Below are 25690 nucleotides of genomic sequence, written 5' to 3'. Positions count from 1 at the left end.
TGCTCTCTGATTTACATCACTATGGCTGTCTGGACTCAGCACTGAGTTCACGAACAGTGAGGCTAAGTCTACAGGAATCTGGATTATTCAGAATCTTTCAGTGATGAGAGGCTACAAACCTGTTCCGATGGCTGGAAGAGAAACAGAAGCGCACTGCCTCCGCTCACACTCTTCTAGAACAGTGGAGACCGTTCTCCTGACATCATTTTCCCCAAGAACATGAATTATTATCTTGCACATTAAGTACCTACCTTGTGTGAGTATAAAATCTCTGTGAGGCTGTGCAGCTGGAACGAGAGGAAGAAAAGGAAACAGCACATTACTTATGGGAAGCAGCAAGTTGATCACCGAGGCATGAAAACAGCTACCATCAGAAAAAGCTGCGATGTCTTGACCAAGCCCAGCCTCCCCCCGTCTAGCGGCTTTCACTCACTGGGACTGGGACAGGCTCATTTCCTTTACAACCAGGATTCTTTAACTGGACAACTACATTGTTGAACATTTGGGTTGTTATTCAAAAGCACTCTACCTGCCTTAATCTACTCAATCCTCAAAACAAGGCTATCAGGTAGGTACTATTTCGTCCATTTCACAGATGAAACAGAAGCTCAGAGAGGTAAGGTCAGTAGCAAACATTTCTTGGGCTTTGAACCCAAGCAGTCAGTGTCCAGACCTCTTAACCCCCAAGCTGCAGCCCAGAAGAGCAATTTATATGCTCATTCAGCTAGATTCATTTTTTAAGGAAAGAAAAGCAGTGCGTTTGGTGGTGTGGCAGTCCCTCTCCCAGGACCCTGAGAGCTCTCGAGCACATGGAAATGACCAGGGCATGTTTTAAGGCACGGAGTAAGAACCTGAGGAAGGCAGGGCTTCCAGTAAATACAGGAGGAGAGTTGCCCCCCCCCCCAGGCACTCCCTGTGGTCCCTCGGGTGTCCCACTTGCTGGCCCCTCCCAGGCAGCCTGAGTAGACTTTTGCAGCTTGTCCAACCCCACTCCATTCTTTGCTTCTGCCTTCCAAGGCACAGCTAGCTCTTCCAACCCACAAATTCCTGCTAACGTCCTCATGTTGGTGAGCAGTATTACCTTCCCCGCATCCCTCTCCAGGAATATATTCACTGGGGAGAAAATGCCTTCATCAGAGGACAGCTATCGATATGGGAGTTTCAGGCACAAAAGCAGGTCAGTTGGGGGACTGTTTGTCAAACATGGGACCCTGTGACTTCTTTAAATCACACTCATAGCTGACTGTCTACTTGGCAAGGCATGAGTCCTAATTTTGGAGGATATGATCATTCTTACAGGTTCCCCACTGTGATATAATTAAAAAAATAAGTATTTGACCTTTGTCCCTGGTTCTGGGCTCAGAGTTTCAAGAACCCTGGACTCTTCTGAATGATAAGAGTGTCTTTTGTAAGGGAATGAGATGACTTGAGGGTTCTGGTGTTAGATCGTTATGGAATGGAGGCTGGTCTCCAGAAAGACCAAGCCATGATTAGGGGATTGGAACTTTCAGCCTCACCCCCTGGCTTCTGGGGACTTCAACCACAAACAATTGTGCCTACACAACGAAACCTCCATAAAACTCCCTAAATAACCGGATTTGGGGATTTCCAGGTTGGTGAATACACCTAGGTGTGGGAAGGGTGGTGCAGCTGGGAGGGCGTGGAAGCTCCGTGCCCCCCTCCCGCACACCTTCCCCTTTGCAGCTCTTCCGTTTGGCTGCTCCTGAGATGTATCCCTTATAATAAACTGGAAAATGTAAGACAAGTGTTTTCTGGAATTCCGTGAGTCGTTGTAGGATACTGTCAAACCTGAGAAAGGGGTTTTGTGAATGCCTGAGTGTATGAAGGGGGATCAGAAGTGCAGGTGGCCCCTGGGACCTGTGACTGGCATTTGGAGTGGGGGGAGGCTTGCGGGACTGAGCCCTTTAATTTGTGGGATCCAGTGCTAGCTTTACAGGGAGATAGTGTTAGAGCTGGAGAATTGGCTGGTGTCAGAAAACACCTCAGACATAACCAGGCTCCACCTTGACTCATGTCAGGTAGCTGATGCGTTACAGCAAGTAGAACAAGGTCGGGGAAAGTGAAAGATAATTTATACAGCACTTTACGCAACTTTTCACGTCCATTTTCCTGATCCTCAAACCACCTGTAAGAAAGCCATTACCATACTCCTGCCTCGTTCGTAAAATCTAGAACCATCTTACAGATAAGAGAAACAAAGCTCTTACAGATCAGATGGTGTGCCCACCATCCCTCAGTTAGCGGTGGATCCTGGACTGTTAGGACCCAGGCCTGCGTTCTGTTTAACAGTCAGGAAGAGACAGGTGGGATGGTGGGAGGAAGGACCACTTCCCACAGCCACAAAGTCATACCCCCTGTGTCCGCTCTCCCAGGGAATCATCCTCTTTCCTAAGGGCTCACCACTCACTCCTCCCGTAGGTCCTGTTATAGCATTCTCAGCCCTCTAATCTGCTAGAGGTGACCATACCTAGTAGAGCACATTCATTTTCCACAGCTGGTCCGGCACCTTCTAAAATTGCTTTTGACACCCCTAAATAAGACATGTTAGTGGTAAAAAGCATTAGTTGAAATTCAGTGCATGATTATAGCTTTTGTCCATTTTGTTCAGCTCATCCGTTTGTGCATAATTCATTGATGCCCCCCACAGAAAACCCACCTTTTCTACAGCAACCTTCATCAGTAGCTGAATAATAAACACTCTGAGCTACAGTGTGACGGCGCTGGGTTAGGGTTGCCGCCACCATTTACCGCTAACGTGGCACTAGTCGGTTCCTCAACTATCATACAGAGGCTGACACAGTACTTCCCTCACCGGGTTATTTGAACATTACAAGAGACAATGGATAAAAGATGCTTAGTACAGAATCTGGCCCATGGAAAGCATTGAATAATTATTAGTTATTTTATCATTATAAAAATCAATCTATCCTCTATATATCTATCATCATTTACCTGCCTGTGTTTCCTTGATTTTGTGTATGTGTATTGTGAATTGTCTCTTTTTTAAAAAATTCCTTTTTGTGTGTTTGTTTTAGTCTCTGACTTTGCAATAATGGAGATTTTCCTCAAGTATCCGATGATCTTCACCAGTCCTTTCATATTTAAAGTGAGTTTGGGAGCACCGTGTAAAGGAGGCTTGCTGGCCAGTTGACTTCAGTGTAAGGAAAATGGGCAGTGAATACTAGACTTGAAGGCAGTCGGTTTCTCTCCAGAAGGATCCTCGACTCTCCTGTCTTGGAGGACATAAACCGTCTGCTGTTCTGGGAGTCCCACAGGGACAGGGGCTAGGCACTCACTGTTCAGTACAGAAACCTGCACTTGAACACTGTCTAGCTCCCATCTTTGTCTCACCTGTGCCTGCCGCTCTAAGTCCAGAATCTCTCTGGTTGCTTTCTCTACAGAGCAAACCTCCCATCTCTGGCCAGGGAAGAGCAAGGGAAGTTATTGGTGCATTGGTTGGATGGAGGATAGAATAAAAGGGGCTAAGTGCTACTCACACAGAATTGCATCTGATTCTGTTTCATCTCTTTACTTGTCCCCTGACTTCCCAGGTACCCGCTGCCTCCCACTCTTGTGTCTCTAGGGGCTACTGTTCTCTCTTGCATATACTAAATTTTCACCACTGGCTAGTGCTTCTTGTATTCTAAAAATACACTGCTGTCTCTTGCTCATTATTGGTTTCCCTCCAGCTCTCTTTTTCCTTGTGCGTTTATTTCTTTCCTTTACTGTTGCTTTAATGGAATCTTAAAAGAAGGCAGGGACAAATGCATATGTTCAATCTATCACATTTTACCTAACTGAACGTTCTTTATGTCTGCATTTTGCAGGACCGATACACTGGATGGATATTCTATGTACTCACTTCCTACATAGTAAGTCCCAAAATATTTTGCACTTTAGAAAATATTTAAACTTCTATTTCTATTTATGTTTTATCTTACCCTTTTAATCTAAAATTTAATACTTTATAATAAAAATATATTAACATAAGAGTATATGTATGCAAGTTATACACAAACAGACACGTGGGGAGGGTGTGCTCAAAGGTGCTCCTTCAATGGAGGTGTTCAGACATTCTAGCGAAAAACAAGAAAAAGGGGTCGAATTTCATTTCTGGGTCAGTGTAAAGTAAGGAAGAGGACAAGAAGTGAGATATGAGTGCCAACTGAGTTACATATGAAGGGAAATAAAAATAAAACTTATTAAATTTTAAGTGTGGAATGTTGATAGTTCAGAGCTAGAAAGGGGATGAGAACTAACATACACTAAGTCCAATGCATGGGTTGCACCTCATCTTTACATTGCTGTGCCCCGTCTAATCCTCCTCTGGGAAATCAACATTTGACAGGCAGAGAAACTGAGGCTCAGAGGGGTTATGTGGTTGTTCCAAGGCCACACATAGCTGGGACTCAAACCCAGGTCTTTCTGATTCCAGGGCCTACATATGTTCTGTGACACTATCCACCTACTCAGACAACATTAGCCACAGTTTCCCTCCCACATGTGAGTCATGTTAATAGTTACAATCATGTACTTTGCTTAAAGTACCTGATTTCAGATTAAATGTCCTTGTTGTTGAGTTTACAATCACATCTGCCTTTTCTTTGGTAATATCTCCAGCAGCAATCTGGAAAGTAATTGCACCAATTTTCATTTCATATGAAATGAACCCAGGGTTGGAGACAGGCCTGAAGGTACCTGAAAAGAAAGAAACCAAATGAAAGAGTAGCTGGAGAAAGAGCACAAAGAATGGGGCCCTGTCCTCTTCCCAGTCCTCCTTCTTTCCACCTACATAAACGCAAAGAGTACCATGCCTGGTTGGGTTTTCTTTTTTAAGGAAATTTAAAAATAAAGCTTTGTGGCAGCAGGAGGATCCATTTCTCAGTTAAATAGGATGAGGCGGAAACACCTGACCGGACCAGCTGCTTGTCTGTAAAAGTTGCTGGAGCATCATGAGAAAGACATGAGGAAGGACAGAGGGCAAAGTGCTCCCTCAGGTCATGCTGATGTCTCCGGGAGACTTTTTTCAAGCTTTTTTGAAGTATGACAAATAAAAATGGTAAATATTTAAGATGTACAATGTGACATCTTCACATTCACATATATTGTGAAACGATGATCTAATTGAGCTAATGGCACACCCATCATCTCACGTAGTTACCATTTGGGGGGGTGTGCGTATACATGTGCATGTGGGAGTGGTGAGAACACCTGCGATCTACTCTCTTAGTAAGCTTCAAGAATACAAAACATTAGTATTAACTATAGCCCCGTGCTGTACATTCGGTCTCCAGAATTTATTCATCTTATGACAGAAAGTTTGTACCTCCAGGTGATTCTTTTATTCCCATTTTACAGAAAAGGGAAATGGTCTCAGTGTGTAGGTCACTTGTCCAGTTATTTTTTGGGAAGATTTATTTCACTCATTTATTTGAGAGAGCGAGTGTGTACACACGTTGGAGTGGGGGGCAGTGGAGGCAGAGGGAGAGGATCTCAGGCAGACTGCACACCAGCGTGAAGCCCAACAAGGGCTTGACCTCACAGCCCTGAGATCATGACCTGAGCTGAAATTAGGAGTCAGGTGCTCAACCAACTGAGCCACCCAGGCACCCCTGTCCAATGTTAAATAACAGCTCACTAACTTCAAATAGGACCTTTTCCTGTTGCTTCACATATCTCTGGGATAGCAATGCCTAGGCCACTCTGAGGAAACCACCCTTACCCTGTTGGCATATGTTACTGCCCACTCTGAGGCTTTATAATTTAGCGGTGCCATTTCTACTCATCCCTTAAGCTCGTTCAGTCTCCTTTTCTACACGATGCAGTGGCAACAGACCACCTACCCAGGAGGCCGCTGTATAGATTAAATCATATCTATATAAAAAAGAAGTTTAGTGTGCCATCACATTTTAGTTACCTGTGTGCGTGGGTGTGGTTCTTCAAGACCTTTACTGGATGGTTCCTTCAGAGTTCGGGGGCGCACAGGTCCAGGAGGCTATGGGGGGGCACTGCTCTCAGCTACCCACACCTCTGTGGAATGAACTCTGGGCAAGATGCTGACTGCCCGTGGTCAACATGGTGGACAGGCTCCAGCATGGTCACGTCTCCAGGCGCTCAGCTTCTTGATCACATCCATGTGAGCCAACACCATGTGGAGGCAACAGCAGCACTTCAGACGCAGTCTGTCCAGGGAGCCCCCTCCATGTACTCGGCCCACAGCAGCCCCGGGTAGGCCTTCCACTTATTGCCGCAGGTGAAGCGTGCATGGGGATGATTAAGGAAGGTGCAGGGCGGTCGCCAGTCCCACTCCTGGCCACCGCCTCACTCCTCCATCCTCAGTTCTCTTTAATTATCATATCTTAGAAACTCTGGCCTCGTTATCAGACTTGGTTCACATCTGGTACGGTACACACTGGATAGCTAGCTGTGCAAGCACACCCTGAATGCCCCTGTTAATCACTGTCTTGAACATGTAGAGATCCCGTCCTCCCTCTATATTCCCATCAAGCAGAACGTGCAGAAGGGCATGTTGTTCAGTGTTCAAGGTCAGGGGCTGGGTGTGGGGGGATGACCAACCCTGTATGTCTCTCTTTTGATGAAGACTGTCCAAGTGGCAGGCTTTGATCTCCTCGGAAACGCTGGCCATGCAAGGATGGGAGGCGCCGATGATAGTTGCTATGATATCAAAACTTGCTGCATGCAGATCCTGGCAGCAGAGGTTTATCCAATTGGTCATTCCCGGACTCTCTGTACATAAGTTCTCCTAATAAACCTGTCTCTCTATCAGTGTCTCTGGGTCTTGTCTTTGGCCTCACCGGACCACGACCTACCCTGGGCTTAGAGTCCGCTGGGGTGCGGCTGCACAACACCCATATAATTTTTTCTTTGTGTGCTCGGACAATGGGACATGCTCTAACACCCCCCTCATCACTGATTTGCGCCTCGTGTGAATTCACTTTGTCTCCTTCTACTGGACTTCAGCTACCACTGAAGAGCCACTAAGCAGAGGGAAATATTTTCTCAGCAAAACAACTTTCCCAGACCTTGGTTACCTCCAGCCATGAGAATCCTGTCCTGGTTGGGATTTCCACACAACTGTTTAGTGAATTCACCTAAAAATGCCTGGAAATAGAAAGAAATACGGTTACTGACTACAACAACGTTCTGTAAATATATTAATCCAATTCTTCGGAGTAATGATCACCAGACATCAATTAGGAACAAGGGTTCTCCCTAGATTTCCTCTTACCCAGAGACCTTTTAATTCTAGGATTGCCGTTTAAGCTAGGAATTTTCTCGATAAATACCAGTGCTGATTTACTTTATTTTGTGGAAAGACCACCATTCTATCCCAGATGCCTGAGAATAACTAAGAACTTCGAAAAGAACATCATATTTGATATCTTTTTAAAGTGCTAATGTTAGTAATTTGTAGCAATAGCCCTTAAAGTCAGGTACCAAAAAGGTAATAATAACTACATCTGCTACCAGGTTTCAGGCATGCTATGTGCTAGACACCACCCGAAGCACTTCAAATACATCCTCTCTTAATTCTCACATCGACTTCAAGGGTGTTATTGCCACATTCACTTGACATATGATGAAACTAAAATTCAGAGAGGTGGCCTCCCTCAATCTTTAAATGGCAAAATCGAAATTCAAACCTAGCTGTAACTTTCTTCTTTGTCCTTTTATATTGTTTGCATTTTTGCTATAACTATGCACAATTTATATAAAAGTCAATATAACTTTTCAAGAATGAGAACTGGATGTTGGTGCTGAGACTGAGCCAACCAGCTCAAGGACCGCCCCTTGACCAGGCGGAGTAGGTGGCTCAGCACTTAGTGCATGTGCTTTGACTGCCCCTCTCCTAGTGAATACTCTACTGCTATTTCTAGCTTTAGACCTTCATAGCTTGAGACTGGCTGTATTCTATCCAAAAAACCCCTACATTCTTGACGTTTCTCTTATCTGATCTTTTCCCTATGAACAGAGCCATGGCTTAGCCTTCATTCAGTCAGTCTGAGCTGTTTTTATGCCAATAACTTTGTGCTTCTTCCTAAGAATTTATTAAGTACAAATTATCTTGTCTCTTGCTAAACTGTCTAGGAAGGACTGTATGAGTTATCAGCATTATCTCATTAAGTCATACGACAACCCCCTTCAACAACCAACACTTGTGGACAGGGAAGTGAAAACATTTTATTTACAGATCCACAAAGACATCTGGGTGCACTTAGGTTCACTTGTCAGAATGATTAGAAGAGATATGTAACCATACCTGCTGGATTTCGTCATCACCTGGATGTACCAGTAAGTAAACTTTTTGTAAGGTTTTCTGCCAGACGCTGCTACTAAATTTGAGCACTTCCGAAAGGATCAGTTCAGCAAAAACAGCTTTGGGAAACCTCAACTTTCCTGTTCCAATCATGGGAAATGTGATTGATGAAAAAGATAGCTCTTCTACGGTTGTCAAACATTTCTTGATTATATTCTCCATGACCTGAAATGTACAAAACACATTCATCTAAGTTAGGGCTTAAGCTGGTGGGAAGCAGAAAGAGCTCTGACTCCAGCAACTGTGACTAGGTTTCCTCTGCTATTCTTGGCTTTGTCTGGGTCAGGGAGTCAGAAAGAAGAACAAGAGGGGAGAGGATGTTCCAAAGAGATTCCAATAGTATGGGAATGACTACATAAACAATGGTGTCTTGTTGCCAGTAAAAGAACGTTTGTACAGAATTTCTAACGACCTGGGGAAATGTTTATGTTAAGTAAAAAAAATAAAATAAAATAAAGGCAGGATTAAAAAATGTTTGGAAGGGAATCTCAACTAAGAAATAAGTATGCATAAAATTGACTTGAAGGGAATACAATAAAATGTTAACCACATTTATCTCTAGGTGACTGGATTATAATTTTTATTTTAGTCTTTGTATTTTCTGTATTTTCTGCAATATACATGTATTACTTTCATATTCTGAAAAAAAGAAAGTTGGGAGTAGAGGTGAGAAGTCATCAAAAGAAGAGCAACGACTCTTCATTCTTCACCACAGCTCTGGCTGTATCTCTTTGTGATACTGAAGGATTATTGCACTAATCTTCAGATATCGTTCCTGGAGAACCCCAAGGGTTGCTCCTACTTTTAAGGGTCAATTATTCTGAAATAACTGGTAGCTATGATGGACTGTTTACGGAATGTAATAAAGAGTTCAATAAATAGACAAAGTTCTCAACCTTGGCCAAAAAAGTTTGTGCTGTGGAAGCTGATGTACGCTTCATAGGATGCTTAACAACATCCCTGGCCTCCACTTCCTAGTTATCAGTAACTGTTGGAACAAGCCAAATGTCTGCCGGGGAATAAATTCACTCTGCTTGAGAACCACAGATCTCCACCGTGCCAGAAGATTACCAAAGCTATGGAAGAGTAGAGAGCTAAGGATTTTCTCTACCTGCTGAGAAGACCCGGCTCCATTATCCCAGGCTGGTGCCACGGCATGGAGGACAGCTTGGCAGTTCAGATTGCAGCCACTTGTCATGAATACGCTACCTACTTCCGCCACTGTTCCCTGCTTCATGGCATATAACTCTTCCTGGAGCTGTGGACCAGCTTTCTGCAGAAGAGCCTGAGATAGTTGTCCTTTTCCAAGTCGAAGATTCACGGAAACAGTGTTGACAATGACATCGACCTTAAGGGAAACAGCAACAATTTGTTAGAGATTGAATCAATAATTATTAAGCACCTATGACTTGCCAAGTATCGTGGAGTAATGCGTAAGATATGTTTTGTCTATCATACTGACCTGTCAGCTCTACCCTCAAGAGGCTTACAATCTGTTGCTACCGTAATGAGCTGAGCCCCAAAACTTAGAAATTAGGGAAATACATCACCCACTATTGTCAAGTCAACGTGTGATGAGTCAGAGTAGGGCTATGAAAATGAGCAAACCAGAGACCACAGACAAAGAAGGAGAGTCAGAATGAAAGGTAGAAGCAGAAAGAGGAAGACAGTGTGACAGAGGGAGACAAAAACACAGGAGACAAAAACACAGAGCTTAGAGAGACCTTGGAAGAGAGAAAGAGTTGCTTTTAGACTGGCAGGAACTGAAAGTAATTGTTCTGACTTTATTAACATACCTAAAGAAAGAATGGGTCCATCTGAAGAGGGGGTGGGGTCTGGTCAGCCCCGAAGGGCTAGACAAAGGAAGGTCATTGAGGTGAAGGTAGGCAATGTCCCCTCAAGCCTGTCTAGGGGTATCAAGAGTTCTCCAATGCCTGCTGAGGCCATCCTTTTGGTGAGATGAGGTCATGACCCAATGCCAATAGATATTAAATATTAAATTCATCCAATTCCATTTATTCTGAATTCATATTCAAATTTGGAGGGGAGAATGTTTTGATTGTGTGGTTTTTGAGTATTCTGGTTCCTTGGGGAGCACTTCCTCATCATAAACTAAAACAGTGTCTATGTCTTTGGGCCACATAATAGTTTCATTTCTCACTCTCATGGGTCTACCTCAATCTTATATGAGGTTAGTTAATATAAACTAATCTCAGGACCTGAGAGCTCCCTGCAGGGACAAAAGTCAGTGAGCCTGCCAAAAAAACAAGATCCAGCCCATCTTCACCTCACTCCCTGCTTATTGATTCCTACACAGTTGGGGGAAGTAACATATTAACATGTAAAACAGTAAAATATTCTTAATGTTTAAATCAGCTCAAGATAATCAAAAGAAACTGTGCTAAAAATACAATTAGTGATTGCTATAGAATTTCAAAAAAGGCAGGAATCCTTTAGACTGGACTGGTTAGTAAAATCTTTATGAAGAGGATAAGGGAAGAAGCTGGNTTCAAGATAATCAAAAGAAACTGTGCTAAAAATACAATTAGTGATTGCTATAGAATTTCAAAAAAAGGCAGGAATCCTTTAGACTGGACTGGTTAGTAAAATCTTTATGAAGAGGATAAGGGAAGAAGCTGGGACAGGGAGAAAGAAGGCAGTAAGCATTCTGGGTGGGTGAATATTTGAGAAAACACACAGAATTGAGAAAGGTAGGAAAGTAGTCCAATATAGCTAAGGGAGAGTGCTAATGGTGAGAGACAGGGCTGGAAAGAAATTTGCGGCCAGACCATGGAGGACTCTGAGAGCTCACACATTTTGGACTTTCTGCTACAGGCAGCAGGGTGCACCTGATAAACATGCATCAAACAGCTACGGAGAGGACAGACTAGAGGGTGAGAGAGGTGACCGGGGTGCTGAAGGAAGAGCTGACTGTGGGAATGAGGAGGAAAGGGCATATACAAGAGAGGGTGCAAGGAGGCTGGGAAACTAGTTGGATAGGGAAAGAACTCCGGGAAGAAAGAGTTAGAGGACTCCAAAGTTTATATGGTGCTATCCAATGGTGAGAGCAGGTACCCTGACAGGGTTGACAAGAGTTTAATAATCAACTTAACAGACTATGTAGTGAAAAGACCTGTTTCCTCATTTATAAGATGAGGGTATGGAATATCTATCTCAACTAGATTGTACCACTAACTGCGTGAGGTAAAATTTAAAGTGGTCTGTCGTCGGGCACCTGGGTGGCTCAGCTGGTTAAGCGGCTGCCTTTGGTTCAGGTCATGAGCCCAGGTCCTGGGATCGAGTCCCACATCGGGCTCCCTGCTCCCTCTCCCTCTGCTCCCCCCAACCCACTCATTCTTTCTCTCTCTCAAATAAATAAATAAATAAATAAAATCTTTAAAAATAAATAAGTAAAAGTAGTCTGTCATAAGTGGATAACAAGGATAGCCATCATTTTTTGAGTTTTCACTATGCCAGGGAGGTGCTAAGTGCTGTATGTGGATTATTTGATTTAAACCTCACAACAACCCTAATATTGTCATCGTCCATAGTTATAGATAAAGATACTGAGTCACAGGGGGATGTTGACCAAGATGAATGGCTGGTCAGTGATAGAGTGGGATGTGAACCCTGCCAGAACTAGCTTTGGAGTTGGTCTGCATAACCACTACACAATGTCTAGTCCTAGACTGACAAAGAAACTTACTGTAATTCTATGTTACCCAGTTCTTTTCTTTTTTTTTAATTTTTTTTTATTTTTAAAGATTTTATTTATTTATTTGACAGAGACAGCCAGCAAGAGAGGGAACACAAGCAGGGGGAGTGGGAGAGGAAGAAGCAGGCTTCCAGCAGAGGAGCCCGATGTGGGGCTCGATCCCATTATGCCAGGATCACGCCCTGAGCCGAAGGCAGACGCCCAACCGCTGTGCCACCCAGGCGCCCCTACCCAGTTCTTTTCTAGTCTGAGTATGCTCACCAAGCAATCTCATAGTAGGCAGCTACAGGGCTCTCTATTACCCATAACCCCAGCAATTAGCTTCCTCATTGCAAATTAAATAATTACAATTCCAGTTTTATAAATAAGTCTTTCGAGTTTGATTAGTGCCAGTTTAAGTCTGGGTAAAACTCTAAGATTCACTTCTCAACTTGAAGATCTGAGAACAAGGTCCTGAAACCATGTGACAAAGGCATTTAAGGACCCTAGCTACTCTAGAGAGCAAGAAGAAAGTGGCTGGCTGACTTCCTGCTGCCATCTCATTAGCTGCACAAAAGCAAAGAGTATTTCCAGTGGCTCATAAGCCATGAGTCTCCAAATCTCTCAGAAGAATTCTCCTTCCATTAATCTTGAGTGTATGCCATCTGAAGATAAATATCAAGTGTCAAAATGGTGGAAACTACAGAATTCTGAAGAAGAATCCAAATCAGTAATTTTCAGCCCTAGCTGCTTATGAGAATCACCTGGAATTCTTTCAAAAATGGACCCCCCTAGACCACATACCTGACCAATTAAAATCAGAATTTCTAGGGGTGGGGCCTGGGCAGCTCCATGTTTAAAAGTTTCCCAGATGGTTCTGACATGCAGCCAGGACTGAGTATCGTGGATGTCGACTATAGACAGAATATAGGGCCTGCATCTCCTGCTAACTGGTGATTCCAAGGGGGAAGAGCAATAGAAGTAGAGGCAGGCAAAAGCCAAGCTGAGCTTTCTGGACCTGCTTTGGTAATCTTTCTCCTTTCCCATTCTGCCTGTGTCTCAGAGAGTGCTCAGACAGGAGTGACAGGGTATTTTTGTGCAGGGTGATATTATAAAGTAATGTGCATATCTCTTCCCCATAAACACTAATTGGAACAGACCTGGGTAGAAAGTAGGTCAAGATAAGTTACAGAGAAATAGAAGAGGTAGATGTGCACACCTGTGCTTGTGGTCAACTTGATCTCTTCACATAGGAACACGTGGAACACAGGGGATGGTTAAGGATAGCCCTGCTTGAACCTCGGGTGTGTTTAGCTCCTCAAATTTATATGATCTTAATCTTTGACCTTAAATCACAGAACCAGTGAATTATACCCCATTGTCTCTTGTCGGATTTGCTAAATAGCACCACTTACCTGGAGATCAGTAACATTTCCACTTCCCAACATGAGNTAAAAAAAAAAGGATAGCCCTGCTTGAACCTCGGGTGTGTTTAGCTCCTCAAATTTATATGATCTTAATCTTTGACCTTAAATCACAGAACCAGTGAATTATACCCCATTGTCTCTTGTCGGATTTGCTAAATAGCACCACTTACCTGGAGATCAGTAACATTTCCACTTCCCAACATGAGATTTAGACCTTCTTTGGTTTGGGTTGAGGCTATCATGTTTCCGTTTGAAAGACAATGTTTCCAACTGACTTGGTCTTTTGACTGTGGAGAAAATAGTAAAAGTAATGACCAGGCAATGCTATTTGGAGACTTTCCTCTTAGGAGTCCAAACAGAAAATAACTATTAGATTCCACACCTCTCTATCTCAACTCATAATCCAACCCTAAGATTCAAAAGCGAATAATTTATTATCAATTTTGTGGTTATCAACTGTATTTAACACTCCAATTGCCAGTGAGCTCTTTTACTTATTCCCCCAAGAGCTCTACCTTAGCAGACCAGTTCATACCCCCTGGCTCTTACTCTTTAAGGACTGTCTAGTCATATTTCAGCTGGTTTTGTTTTTCCTTTTTCTTTTTCTTTTCTTTCCTTTTTTTTTTTTTTTCTTTTTTTTTTTTTTTTTAGAATGAGAGAGAGAGAAAGGAGAGGCAGAAGGAGAAGGAGAGAGAGAACCTTAAGATCTTAAGCAGACTCCAGGTTTAGCACTAAGCCTGACTTGCGGCTGGATCCCATCGCCCTGAGATCATGACCTAAGCTGAAATCAGGAGGCTGACACTCAACCAACTGAGCCACCCAGGTGCCCCTCCAACTGTACTTCTTGTCTGAGGACTTTCTGTGGTGCCAAAGCCTGCTTTGTTTGCAGGTATAGCCGAGAGGAATTGCAGGTAAATTAAGCAGCCGTCCCACTCCCTCAAGCCCTCATTCAATGATTGACAGGAGTTCGTTTAAAACCACCTAGCAACCTTGCCTCCAAGTTAAGACTCTGAGTTTCCCCAGTGGGATTAAGTGGTAACTGATTTGGTAACACACCCTACCAGTATCTTTTACTTCCCTTATTTAGATCATTTGCACTTGACTCCTGTCTCATGTTCTCTTCTGGGGGAACCCAAACTAAGACACACCCCTCATTTTGCCACATAACGCATTTGTAGTTTGACTACTAAACAGCCAAAGAGTTTTAGAATTTAAAGGATCATCACAGATCATCTGGTACAGAAACTTCATTCTCCTGAAAAAACAAAACAAAGAAAAAAAAAACCCAGCGTACAAAGAGATGAAACCACTTATTCAAAATCAAACTAATAGCTGACAAAGGCACAATCCTTTAATCTGCTCTTCAGAGAATCTACGAAGGGGAGCTGATCTACCACTTACCAATGGTAAAAACGTGGCACAAATCACCTCCCCATCCTCATATACCTCGTCATCCACTCCTGTGACAGACATTAATTGGTATCAACACTCTTTTTCAATCAGTCCAGATAGATAGAGTTTCAGAGTCCTGCTCAACACAGAGCTCCAGGCAACAACTATTGTTTGGTCAGAAGTAACCCATGAAATGAAATGTATTTTTCATGACTGATCTAACTCAAAAAGGTTATGAATTTTCTTTGCTTAAAACAATGTTAGAGAATTTTCCATACTCTACCTTATATAACACTTAGAAAACCCCAGAAGGACTGGGAATGGGCTTCTTGAGCAGTCCTTTTTGCTTGCTCACTAATTACATTCTTTATACTCTCCTGCATGTACTCTGGTATGTTTGGTGCAAGCATTATTAATGACCTCCCATCCTGAGAATTCCTTGGGTATAGACTCTTTCAAAGCACTGATATGAAGACTAGAAAACTTTCCAGAAGAACCAGCCACATTCTCTGTCAAATTTTGGTGTTTTCCTTTTCAATGTTATGGTTGGTGTCTTTAATTGCTGTAAATTCTTTTCATATCCTTCAGACAACCTGTTATTATGACCACCTCCTTGAATATATCAGACTCAATTGAAATCCTATCATCCTCTATGCTGTTTTTTTATGTCTTCTCATACCATTGGCTTCACATTCAATTTGGTGACTTGATATTTAGAAATAATATGGCAGAAATTTTTAGAAATGTCCTCATTCCAGGTTTTGATGACATTGATCTTTGTTCTTCCTTGAGTTCGGTGGCCACAGATCCTAATGTTACCTCTAGCCCCTTACAGCTGACTTGGGGCCATGTTACCTCACAGTGACACCTTCCCCATTTATAATTTTTCCTTTCAACCAGGTGATGCTTCTTCTGCAAGATTTTCCATATGAGAGGATCCAGAGCCACCAGATACGGTGCTGGCAACTTTCTCAGGGGCTTCTCCTTTCCATACAAGGCTATGCCCAAAGTCACATAATATGGAAACACAGAGATGGGCCTTTCACTGAAGACATGCTCTTTGGCCAAGTAGGTGTCCACCACTAAAAAATAAAAAGCAAAAGGTAGGTATTCAGACAAAATCTTTGGCATAAAAAGAAATCCTGATACTAATGAGACTCTGAAATATAGTATGTCTACCTAAAATAGTATCACTGTCAGGCAGCTCAATGAAAGATGTGATATTCATGAATGAAATGGAGCTAATCCTCACCTAAAGGAATAGATCTGTTCCATTAATGTTTACTTTGCAGTGAAGGTTTGTACAATTAATCTGATTTTTCCATTGACATTCATTATAATATTGGACAGGTGATTTTTTTTTCTGAAAAAAAAACCTGGTTCTTAAAGATTCAAAAAATACACACAATAATGCATGAGTAATTAAAAATGCACGGTTAGGGGGCACCTATATGGCTCAGTCGGTTAAGCATCTGCCTTTGGCTCAGGTTATGATCCCAGGGGCCTGAGATCAAGCCTCCTATCGGCTCCCTGCTCAGCAGGGAGTCTGCTTCTTCTCACCACCCCCCAAATAAATAAATAAAATCTTTAAAAAAAAATGAACTGTTAGAAGTAAATAAAATATTGGAGCGCCTGGTGGCTCAGTGGGTTGAGCATCCAACTCTTAACTTTGGCTCAGGTCATGATCTCAGGGTCGTGCGATTGAGCCCAGCGATTGGCTCTGTGTTCAGCAAGGAGTCTGCCTGAGATTCTTTCCCTCTGCCCCTCCCCCTGCATGGGTGCTCTCTCTCTCTTAAAATAAATAAATAAATCTTTTTTAAAAAGAAGTAAATACAATAGTATTCTTTAATGAATAGTTATAATAGTCAAAAACATCAAAAATAATTGTGTGCTGTAATAAAAAAAAAAAAGTAATAAAATTAGGNAAGGAGTCTGCCTGAGATTCTTTCCCTCTGCCCCTCCCCCTGCATGGGTGCTCTCTCTCTCTTAAAATAAATAAATAAATCTTTTTTAAAAAGAAGTAAATACAATAGTATTCTTTAATGAATAGTTATAATAGTCAAAAACATCAAAAACAATTGTGTGCTGTAATAAAAAAAAAAGTAATAAAATTAGGTCTGATTCCCTAGAAGCAGAGCCTGAGATGAGGATTCATGTGCAACTGCATTATTAAAGCTGTACCCTCAGGAAAAACACGTAGAAGTGAGAGATAAAGACAGAGAATGTGGTTTAAGTAAAACTTGGTTTCTGCCTGATCCTGCTGGAGTACATAAATTGCATCATGGTGTTGTCCCAATCTTAAGAAAAAGAGCTGGGTTTTTGTACCTCCATACCAGTCAGTTATTTGTCTATGGGTCATCCTGGTTGGGTGATGAGCGTAAACTCCCAGGCACCTCCAGCCTCCAGACCTTTAGTCTCCTAAAGGCAATCCCTCTGGAGAAGTTTGCAAGTGTGCGTCCTTCACAGCAATATATATATAGCCACTGGACTATGAGTGAACCTAATAAGTTAAAGAGACATCTGGAGAAGCACCAAAGGAAAGGAAAAGCACTAAGGGAGGTCCAAAGTAACTGCACAAGTTTGGGAGGAAGAGAATGTGCTTTAGCAGCTAAGTCATACAAAAATATCTAAGGGATTTTGATTGACCATAAACTCTGTATAACAATCAACAGTGACGTACTTGTATTTAAGAAGAAAAAAAAATGGTCACCAAACGCTAGGAAGAACATGGAGCAACAAGAACTCTTTCGTTGCTAGTGGGAATGCAACATGGTACAGCCACTTTGGAAGACAGTCAGGCAGTTTCTTACAAAACTAAACATACTCTTACCATATGATCCAGCATTTGTGATATTTACCTAAATGAGCTGAAAACTTATATCCGCATGTCCACACAAACCTGCACATGAGCGTTTATAGCAGCAATACAGCTTTATTCATAATTGCCCAAACTTGGAAGCAACCAAGTTGTCCTTCAATAAATGAATGGATAAATAACAGACATGATGCCTCCATAAAATAGAATATTATTCAGAGAAAAAGAAATGAGCTCTCAAGCTACCACAAGACATGGAAGAAATATAATGCCTATTGCTAAGCAAAGAAGCCCATCTGAAAGGCTACATATTATACAATTCCAACTACATGACATCTTAGAAAAGGCAAAACTCCGGAGACATTAAAAATATCAGTGGCTGCCTGCAGTTTAGAGGAGGAAGGGAGGAATGAATAGGTGGAGCACAGGGTTTTCAGGGCACTGAAATTATTCCGTATGAAACTGTTATTGAGGACACATGACATTGTGCATTTGTCAAAACCCAGAGAATCATCCAAAACAAAGAGTGAACTCTAATATGATGGACTTTAGTTAATAATAATGTAGCAATACCTTTTTATCAATTGTAACAAAGGTATCACTAATGCAAGATGTTAATATTAGGGAAAGCTGTTTGGGGGTAGGAGGAATTCTCCTTACTTTCGGTTTAGTTGTTCTGTAAGTCTAAAACTCCTCTAAAAATAAAGTCCATTCATTTAAAAAAGGGTAGTGATGAGATTTGGGGCTATAATAAGAAAAACATAGTAACAAGAATAGGTATGGTGAATAATAACCCTATCCTACTTTTCACTGGCAAAAACAGGCAATGCCTGGGGTACTGTATTTCGTTCAAAGTGCCAAACTTTGCAAAGAGATTATGAAAACTAGCTGTGGTGTTCAGAACAGGGAAACTGATGCTGTAAAAGGACTCAAAACCATATCACATGAGGATATAGAAAAGGAACTGAATATATTTAACTTGCAGAAGTACAGGTAATAGGTAGGATGGAATGCAGGGAGCCACACATAATAATTATCCTTAAACATTTGAAGGACTATCTTTTAGGGAAATATAAAGGATTTATTCCTAGAACTCTAAAAGGAAGAGCAAGGGTAGTCAGTAAAACATATTTGGGCTNTTTTTTTTTTTTTTTTTTTTTTTTTTTGGTGATTAGAACTGTCCTAAGGTGGAATGAGCGAACTTGGGGAACAGTGAGTTTGCAGCCAAGCAGAAGATGGACAATCACTTAGTGGTCTGCTTTTACATCTGCTACTTGTTTTTGCGTTTTGAGCAGTGCAGGAGGATTTTTTTTCTAAATGAAATTCATGAGCCTATTTTCAAATGCGTGTTACCCAGTAGAAATAGATAATTACAGTACTTTTATGTCAGAAGTCATAACAATATCAAAATGAAGGACACTGAACTATTCAAACACCATTTAATAATAATGCTTTACCCTGTAGCACCTGAGACATATAGCTATCTAAAGCACAATTCATATCTATTATTTCTCATCAAATTAGTAACTTGTGTTTTCCATTCTTTCTTATTTTGATAATTATAATATCTTTATTGATTGAATACCTGTTATGTGTCAGTGAACAAATATTATCCCACTTAATTTAATCTTCACAGTGACTCTGTGAGACAGATTTTTATCTCCACTTTTGAAATGAGGAAACCGAGAATAAAGAAGTAATGTTGCCATTGCTATCCAGCTAGTAAATTACAGAAGGATTTAAATATATACCTTTGAGGGTTGCCTGGGTGGCTCAGTCAGTGAAGCTTCTGACTTTTGATTTCAGATCATATCATGATCTTGGGTTCATGAGATCAAGCTCCTTTGGGCTCTACGCTCAATGCAGAGCCTGCTTGAGATTCTCTCTCTCCCTCCCCTTCCCCCTCTCTCTTTCTCTCTCAAATAAATAAATAAATAAAATATTTTTTAAAAATGAAAAATAAATAAATATATACCTTGGGATTCTAAAAGCCAGTGGTGCTCTATTTCTATATAGAAGGCTCAGGTGTGACAATCTGGGTAGAAGTAGGGGATGATAAATGAAACTTGTCTTGTAGCTGTACTTTCTTGGACTGTGTCAGTAAGATGGCGCCCTATGATCCCTACCACCTGGTAATCACGCCTTTGTATAGTTTCCTTCCATATTGTATCAGAGTTGGTCTATGTGACCAACAGAATATGGCACAAGTGATGCTATATCACTTCAGAGGTTAGATTAGAAAAGGTACTGCAGCCCTCCCCACCCCTTCAGATAACTCAGTCTGGGGGCAGACAGTTGCCATGTCATGAAGAGCCATATGGAGAGGCACTCATGGCAAGAAACTGAGGCCACTGGCAGCAGTTATGTGAATGAGCTTAGAAGAAACCCTCCAGTCCTCATCATGCCTTCAGGTGACTGCAACCCCAACGAACAGATTAATAGCAACCTCATGACAGATCTTCAGCCAGGATTGCCCATTTAAGCTGCCCCCAAATTCCTGGCCTTCAGAAAGTATAATACAATAAATGCTTGCTATGTAAAGCCACTAAATTTGGTATGCAGCAATAAAAAACTAACACAAATTGCATGCTTATTAAAGATGGCTTGAAGAGGCAGGCTGGAGGAGATAGTGGGGATAAGGTTAAAACCCCTCCCCCCTCACCCTTTGTGTCAAAGTCATTGCTGAAAGCCAACCACTAATGACTATACCAGCAATGTGAATTTTTAAGGGTCTTAAAAAAATTAAAAACAAAAACAAAAAAAACCAAAACAAAGCAAAACCCCTCAAAACCCAACCAAACAAAACCAAAACAAAATAGAATAGAAGATAGAGTATATGAGATCCTTAGCAAGAAATGCATGTTGTAGCAAAACTTTTTTTTCCAAATTGCAACAAATGTTTTTGTTGGCAAAGCAGGTATGGGCAAAGCAGGTATGGCAAAGCAGATATATATATATTTTAGGGTGCATTGTGGTTTACAAAAAATTTGTAAACTGTTGCATTACACTCTGTATCACTGCCTCCCCTGCTGGCATCTTTAGCTCACAATGGCTGAAGAGAAGACTGAGGCTCTCAACTAACCCAACTTGTACATGTTATCTCCAGAGACATTGAATATGCATAGACATTAACCACTTATCAGAGTATACCCATAAAAACTGCTAAAAAAAAAAAAAAGCTCTTCAGATGTCAACACTAGCATTAAGGACTAGGTGGCAAGTATGTGGAGGGAGATGGGGCCTTCATATTTTGCAAATTCGGAAGGTTGGTATGAGTCCTAAGAATGATACAGTTTTAAATGTAGATGTCTGCTAAGTGAGGGATACCAAATGTTTGTCTTTTCACAAAGTACCAATTAAAAATGTCCAATGGTATCAATTCCTTGCTGTATGAAGAATCAGATATTATTTCAGTCTGGTCCTAAGACTATTAGCTTCTTAAACCACGACTGAAAGTTGAGCTCCTTTTCTCTCCAGAGAGCATTTCAATTTCTGGCTTTCCTGACTGACTGGTTTCCTTTGAAGCTACGTGGGGAAGATCCCAATTTCTGTTTCTCTTCTCTTGACCTCAGTCATTCCCTAAGCACCCCCCCCAAATCTTCTATCCCCACCTACAGCTTCAGGGATAATTTTTGGCTTCATCAACTGTTCCTAAAGATCATAGTTGGGAGGGGGTGTGGAGGTGAAGTGTGGCCATCAAAAATGGTAGTTATTTGGCTATATTACCTAAAATATAAACTATTTTGTGGTGTAAGTTCTTTAGGAGATTGTTACTACCTTTAAAATGGTTCATTTAATTTTCTAAATTCTTACTGTCTTCTTTGAGGAGTGATCAGATTCTGAATACATCTCGAAGGTAGAGTGAAGAGGGTTTCCTAAAGGCCTGGGTATGGGATATGAGAGACTCCCAGGTATTGGCCTGAGCAACTAGGAGGATGAAGTTGCTATCAACTGAAATGGGAAAGCCTATGGATAATGCAGGTTGGTGGCAAAGGGTGAGGAGGATGGGGAGTTTTGTCTTGGACATGTTATATTTATATCATATACTTTTAGACAACCAGGTGAAGAAGTCTAATATGCAGTGAGTGTGGACATTGGAGTTCATAAGAAAGTGTTGACTGCAGATAAGAATTGGGAGTCATGGATACATAGACAGTATTTAAAGCCACTAGATCTCCAAGGAACTGAGTGAAGACAAAAAAGAGAAAAGAATTGAGCTCTACCTTAAGAGTTGAAGAAAAGAAGGTAAATGAGGAAAGAATGAGAATGAGGGGCACCTGGGTGGCTCAGTCAATTAAGTGTCTGCCTTCTGTTCAGGTCATGATCCCAGGGTCCTCAGATCGAGCCCTGCATCAGGATCCCTGCTCTGCGGGGAGCCTGCTTCTCCCTTTCTCTTTGCCTGCTGCTCCCCCTGCTTGTGCTCTCTCTCTCTCTTTCTCTCCCCATCAAATAAATAAAATAAAATCTTAAAAAAAAAAAGGAATGAGAATGAACAGCTACTGAGGTAGAAAAAACAAAACCAAAAAATCCACAAAGCATGGCATCCTAGCAGCAAGTGGAGAAAGTGCATATGGAAGGAGCCATTGAACATTGAGTCAAATGCTCCTAAGAGATCAAGTAAAATGAGGACTGTGAAGTGGATAGTGAGTTTAGCGACAAAGAGGTCATCGGTGATCTTGACAAGAGCAGTTTTGGTGGAATGATGAGGGTAAAAGCCTCTTCTAGAATGGATTTAAGAAAGAACAAGAGGGGAGGAAATGGGGATGAGTAATGATAAATTCAATTGAGAAATTTTCCTGCAAAGGGAAACAAAGAAATGAAGGAGTTAACTACAGAGAATTAGAGGTCAAGAGAAGTTTTGTTGTCTATTTTTTTTGTTACTGCACGGAAAACAATTCTTTCCGCTAGGTCTTCCCACAGACCTGTTCAAAGCCTTAAGTTAATTCATGGCATATTTCAGTAAGAATGGGGGGCTTTGATGGATTTCCTAATCACTTGTGTGGCCTCTAATCTGGCTTCATTTGTGCATGAAATGGTTAATAATAACTGTAAAGATCAAGAAAGAAGAGAAATTGATTACCTTTGTAGTGAGAAAACTCAACCAGGGATGAACTCTCCTCTGGCAAAAGCTGCACATTGGTTTCTCCTTCTCCTCCATTTGTGGGGTTTTCAAAGAAAATTGGTATATAACTATTATCAACTTGAGGTGGCAGATTTTCAACCCTAATGGTTCTTATCAGTTCCAGAAGTCTTGGGGAAAATCTGAAATTCCTGAATTCTATTGTATCCGACACAAACATTAACAGATGTCCTGACATCTACAAATAAAAATCAGTTTATTGGTACTATAATTTCATTTCATAGCAAAAGAAAAGATTTTTAAGAGTAATTTGATTTAGAGGCTATAACTAAGAATTACAATTTAGATACTAAAATTTCTATATAAAGTTAAATTTCAGTGTCAACTTCAACCTATCCCACATTGTGTACTGTGAGTGCACAGCAATCATTAACAGTGGCCGCCACTGAAGACCATTTCGGCAACATGGATCAACAGCTTCCTTTCTAAATGAAATCAAGTATGTGCAGCCACCTTGTAAGCTGGTAATAATGAAGATGATTATAATAAATATTGTTTCCTAAATCTAATTTCTCTCCCCAAACCCACCCCCACCTTACTTCACCATATCTTGCTATTTGGACATGTCATTTTCATAAAAATAAACTCCTATAATTATTAAGCTCATGGGAAATTTGAGGGTACATTCACAGTGGTTAAGAAAACACACTCAGGGGCGCCTGGGTGACACGGTGGTTAAGTGTCTGCCTTCGGCTCAGGGCGTGATCCCGGCGTTATGGGATTGAGCCCCGTGTCAGGCTCCTCCACTGTGAGCCTGCTTCTTCCTCTCCCACTCCCCCTGCTTGTGTTCCCTCTCTCGCTGGCTGTCTCTATCTCTGTTGCATAAATAAATAAATAAATAAATAAATAAATAAATAAATAAAAGAAAACACACTCAGAAGTCAGAATGTCTAATTTGGAATTCTGATTCAAATACTTAGTAGCTGTGTGCCTATGACCAAGTCATTTAATTTTCTCTAAACCTTGATTTCTTCATCTATAAAATGGGGATAATAATGTACCTATCTCATAGTGCTATATGTTTTGAGAGTGAAGTAAGTAAAAGCTTAGCACAGTGCTTAGCATAGAGCAAGGCACTTGATAAATGCTAGTTATTGGTAGTGCCAGAAGTAATAATATGTAATCCTTTGCAATTATCTTACCGGGAGTTAGAGCACAACTTTTAAACAAAACCCACTGTGGGATGCCTGGAATTTCAAAGTAGGATACAACCACAATTTGAAAATGAAAAGTTAAAAGATATTGTCTGTCTTACCAGTATTTTTGAGAAAAGACACGACAGCAACTTTAATATTGGGTATTACTTCCATCCTGAAGTCACCATTGGCTTCTGACAGGCCACTAATCCACTCCACAAGCAAGGAAAGCACATTCTCCATCATGGTGGCTTGGATATTGTGAAATGCAACCAAAAGGGAGGCTTATGAATGGTCTTTTGAAAATTCCACTTCCAATTCATCTGTTTTGTCCACTTTTCTCAAAAGCATTACTTTTGTATGAGGTCTTCCAACTTAGCAATTTTTAGAGAGACAGAAACACTTAAGATGTTAGTTTTTACAGCTGATTTGAGATTTGAAAGGATTTGGCCTTTATCTTACTTTCTGATGTTTTGAAAGAAAGAAAGAAAGAAAGAAAGAAAGAAAGAAAGAAAGAGGAGAGAGAAAGAAAGAAAAGAGAGAGAGAAAGAAAGAGGGAGAGAGAAAGAAAGAGGGAGGGTAGAAGGAAGAGAAAGAAAGAAGAAAGAAAGAAAGAAAGAAAGAAAGAAAGAGAGAGAGAGAGAGAGAGAGAAAGAAAGAAAGAAAAAGAAAGAAAGAAAGAAAGAAAGAAAGAAAGAAAGAAGAGAAAGAAAATAGTAATTCTGGCTAAATGACTGCATAAATATTAAACTTATTCTTTGTAAAGTCAGATTTACTCACCAAACCACAGGGGGAAAAATTAACAAACATGATAGTAAATGATGATCCTCACCACTGACATAAATTACTAGTGCTACAACTCATTACTGAAAAGAAAGAAGATTCTGTTACTGCATAATGAAAAGTCAATCTACAGATAACCAAAATAAAAAATGCTGCATATTCACAAAGAAGACTGGACATGGGGTAACCATTTATGGGGAGAACAGGATTCTTACTTTCATTTTTCATTATTTTTAACCCTTGAAAGAGAAATAAAGGAACTTTTAATATGATAAAGAGGCTTACTCTGAACTCAGAAGTTAATAGTATTTACAGTGAAGAAACAGGACAGTCACTCTCCATATAAGTAGTGAAAATAGGGGTGTCTGGGTGGCTCAGCTGTTAAGCGTCTGCCTTCGGCTCAGGTCATGATCCCAGGGTCCTGGGATCAAGCCCTGCATCGGGCTCCCTGCTCGGTGGGAAGCCTGCTTCTCCCTCTCACACACCCCTTGCTTGTGTTCCCTCTCTCACTGTCTCTTTCTGTCAAATAAATAAATAAAAATCTTTTAAAAAAAGTAGTGAAAATAAAACAAAAACTAAAAATGTGCTCTGTTACCACTTCTATTTGATATATTTTTCAGAATTCTTCCTGGTCATCAAAATAAGGTGGTGAAAAGAAATGAGGATAAATATAAAAATGGAAAAGATAGGGGTGTCTGGGTGGCTCACTCATTAAGCGTCTGCCTTTGGCTCAGGGCCTGATCCCAGGGTCCTGGGATCGAGCCTGGCATCAGGCTTCCTGTTCCACTGGGAGCCTGCTTCTCCCTCTCCCAGTCCCCCTGCTTTTGTTCCCTCTCTCGCTGTGTTTCTCTCTGTCAAATAAATAAGATCTTTTTTTAAAAATGGAAAAGATAACAAAAACAGTCATTCTTCACAAATACCACAGTCACATATTGTAAAAATTT

The 25690-nt window shown here is 41.1% G+C and overlaps 1 protein-coding gene across 1 annotated transcript in view; it reads right to left on the bottom strand.

Annotated features, from left to right (window-relative positions):
• PARP15 (poly(ADP-ribose) polymerase family member 15) overlaps positions 1–24209 on the bottom strand; it is a 36331-nt gene extending 12122 nt beyond the window's left edge. Inside the window, exons 1-9 of the mRNA XM_019803102.2 lie at positions 24083–24209; positions 15728–15954; positions 13651–13767; positions 9471–9707; positions 8303–8524; positions 7065–7143; positions 4570–4719; positions 2489–2551; positions 120–287 (exon numbers count right to left, since the gene is read on the bottom strand). Coding sequence (XP_019658661.2) covers positions 120–287; positions 2489–2551; positions 4570–4719; positions 7065–7143; positions 8303–8524; positions 9471–9707; positions 13651–13767; positions 15728–15954; positions 24083–24209 — 1390 coding nt within the window. The remainder of the gene's footprint in view (positions 1–119; positions 288–2488; positions 2552–4569; positions 4720–7064; positions 7144–8302; positions 8525–9470; positions 9708–13650; positions 13768–15727; positions 15955–24082) is intronic.
• Positions 24210–25690: the final 1481 nt, after the last annotated feature.

Source organism: Ailuropoda melanoleuca, chromosome 1, assembly GCF_002007445.2.
Source record: "Ailuropoda melanoleuca isolate Jingjing chromosome 1, ASM200744v2, whole genome shotgun sequence".
Lineage (NCBI taxonomy): Eukaryota > Metazoa > Chordata > Mammalia > Carnivora > Ursidae > Ailuropoda > Ailuropoda melanoleuca.
Note: the sequence above shows the minus strand (reverse complement) of the source record. Positions and strands in the feature narration are given on the sequence as shown.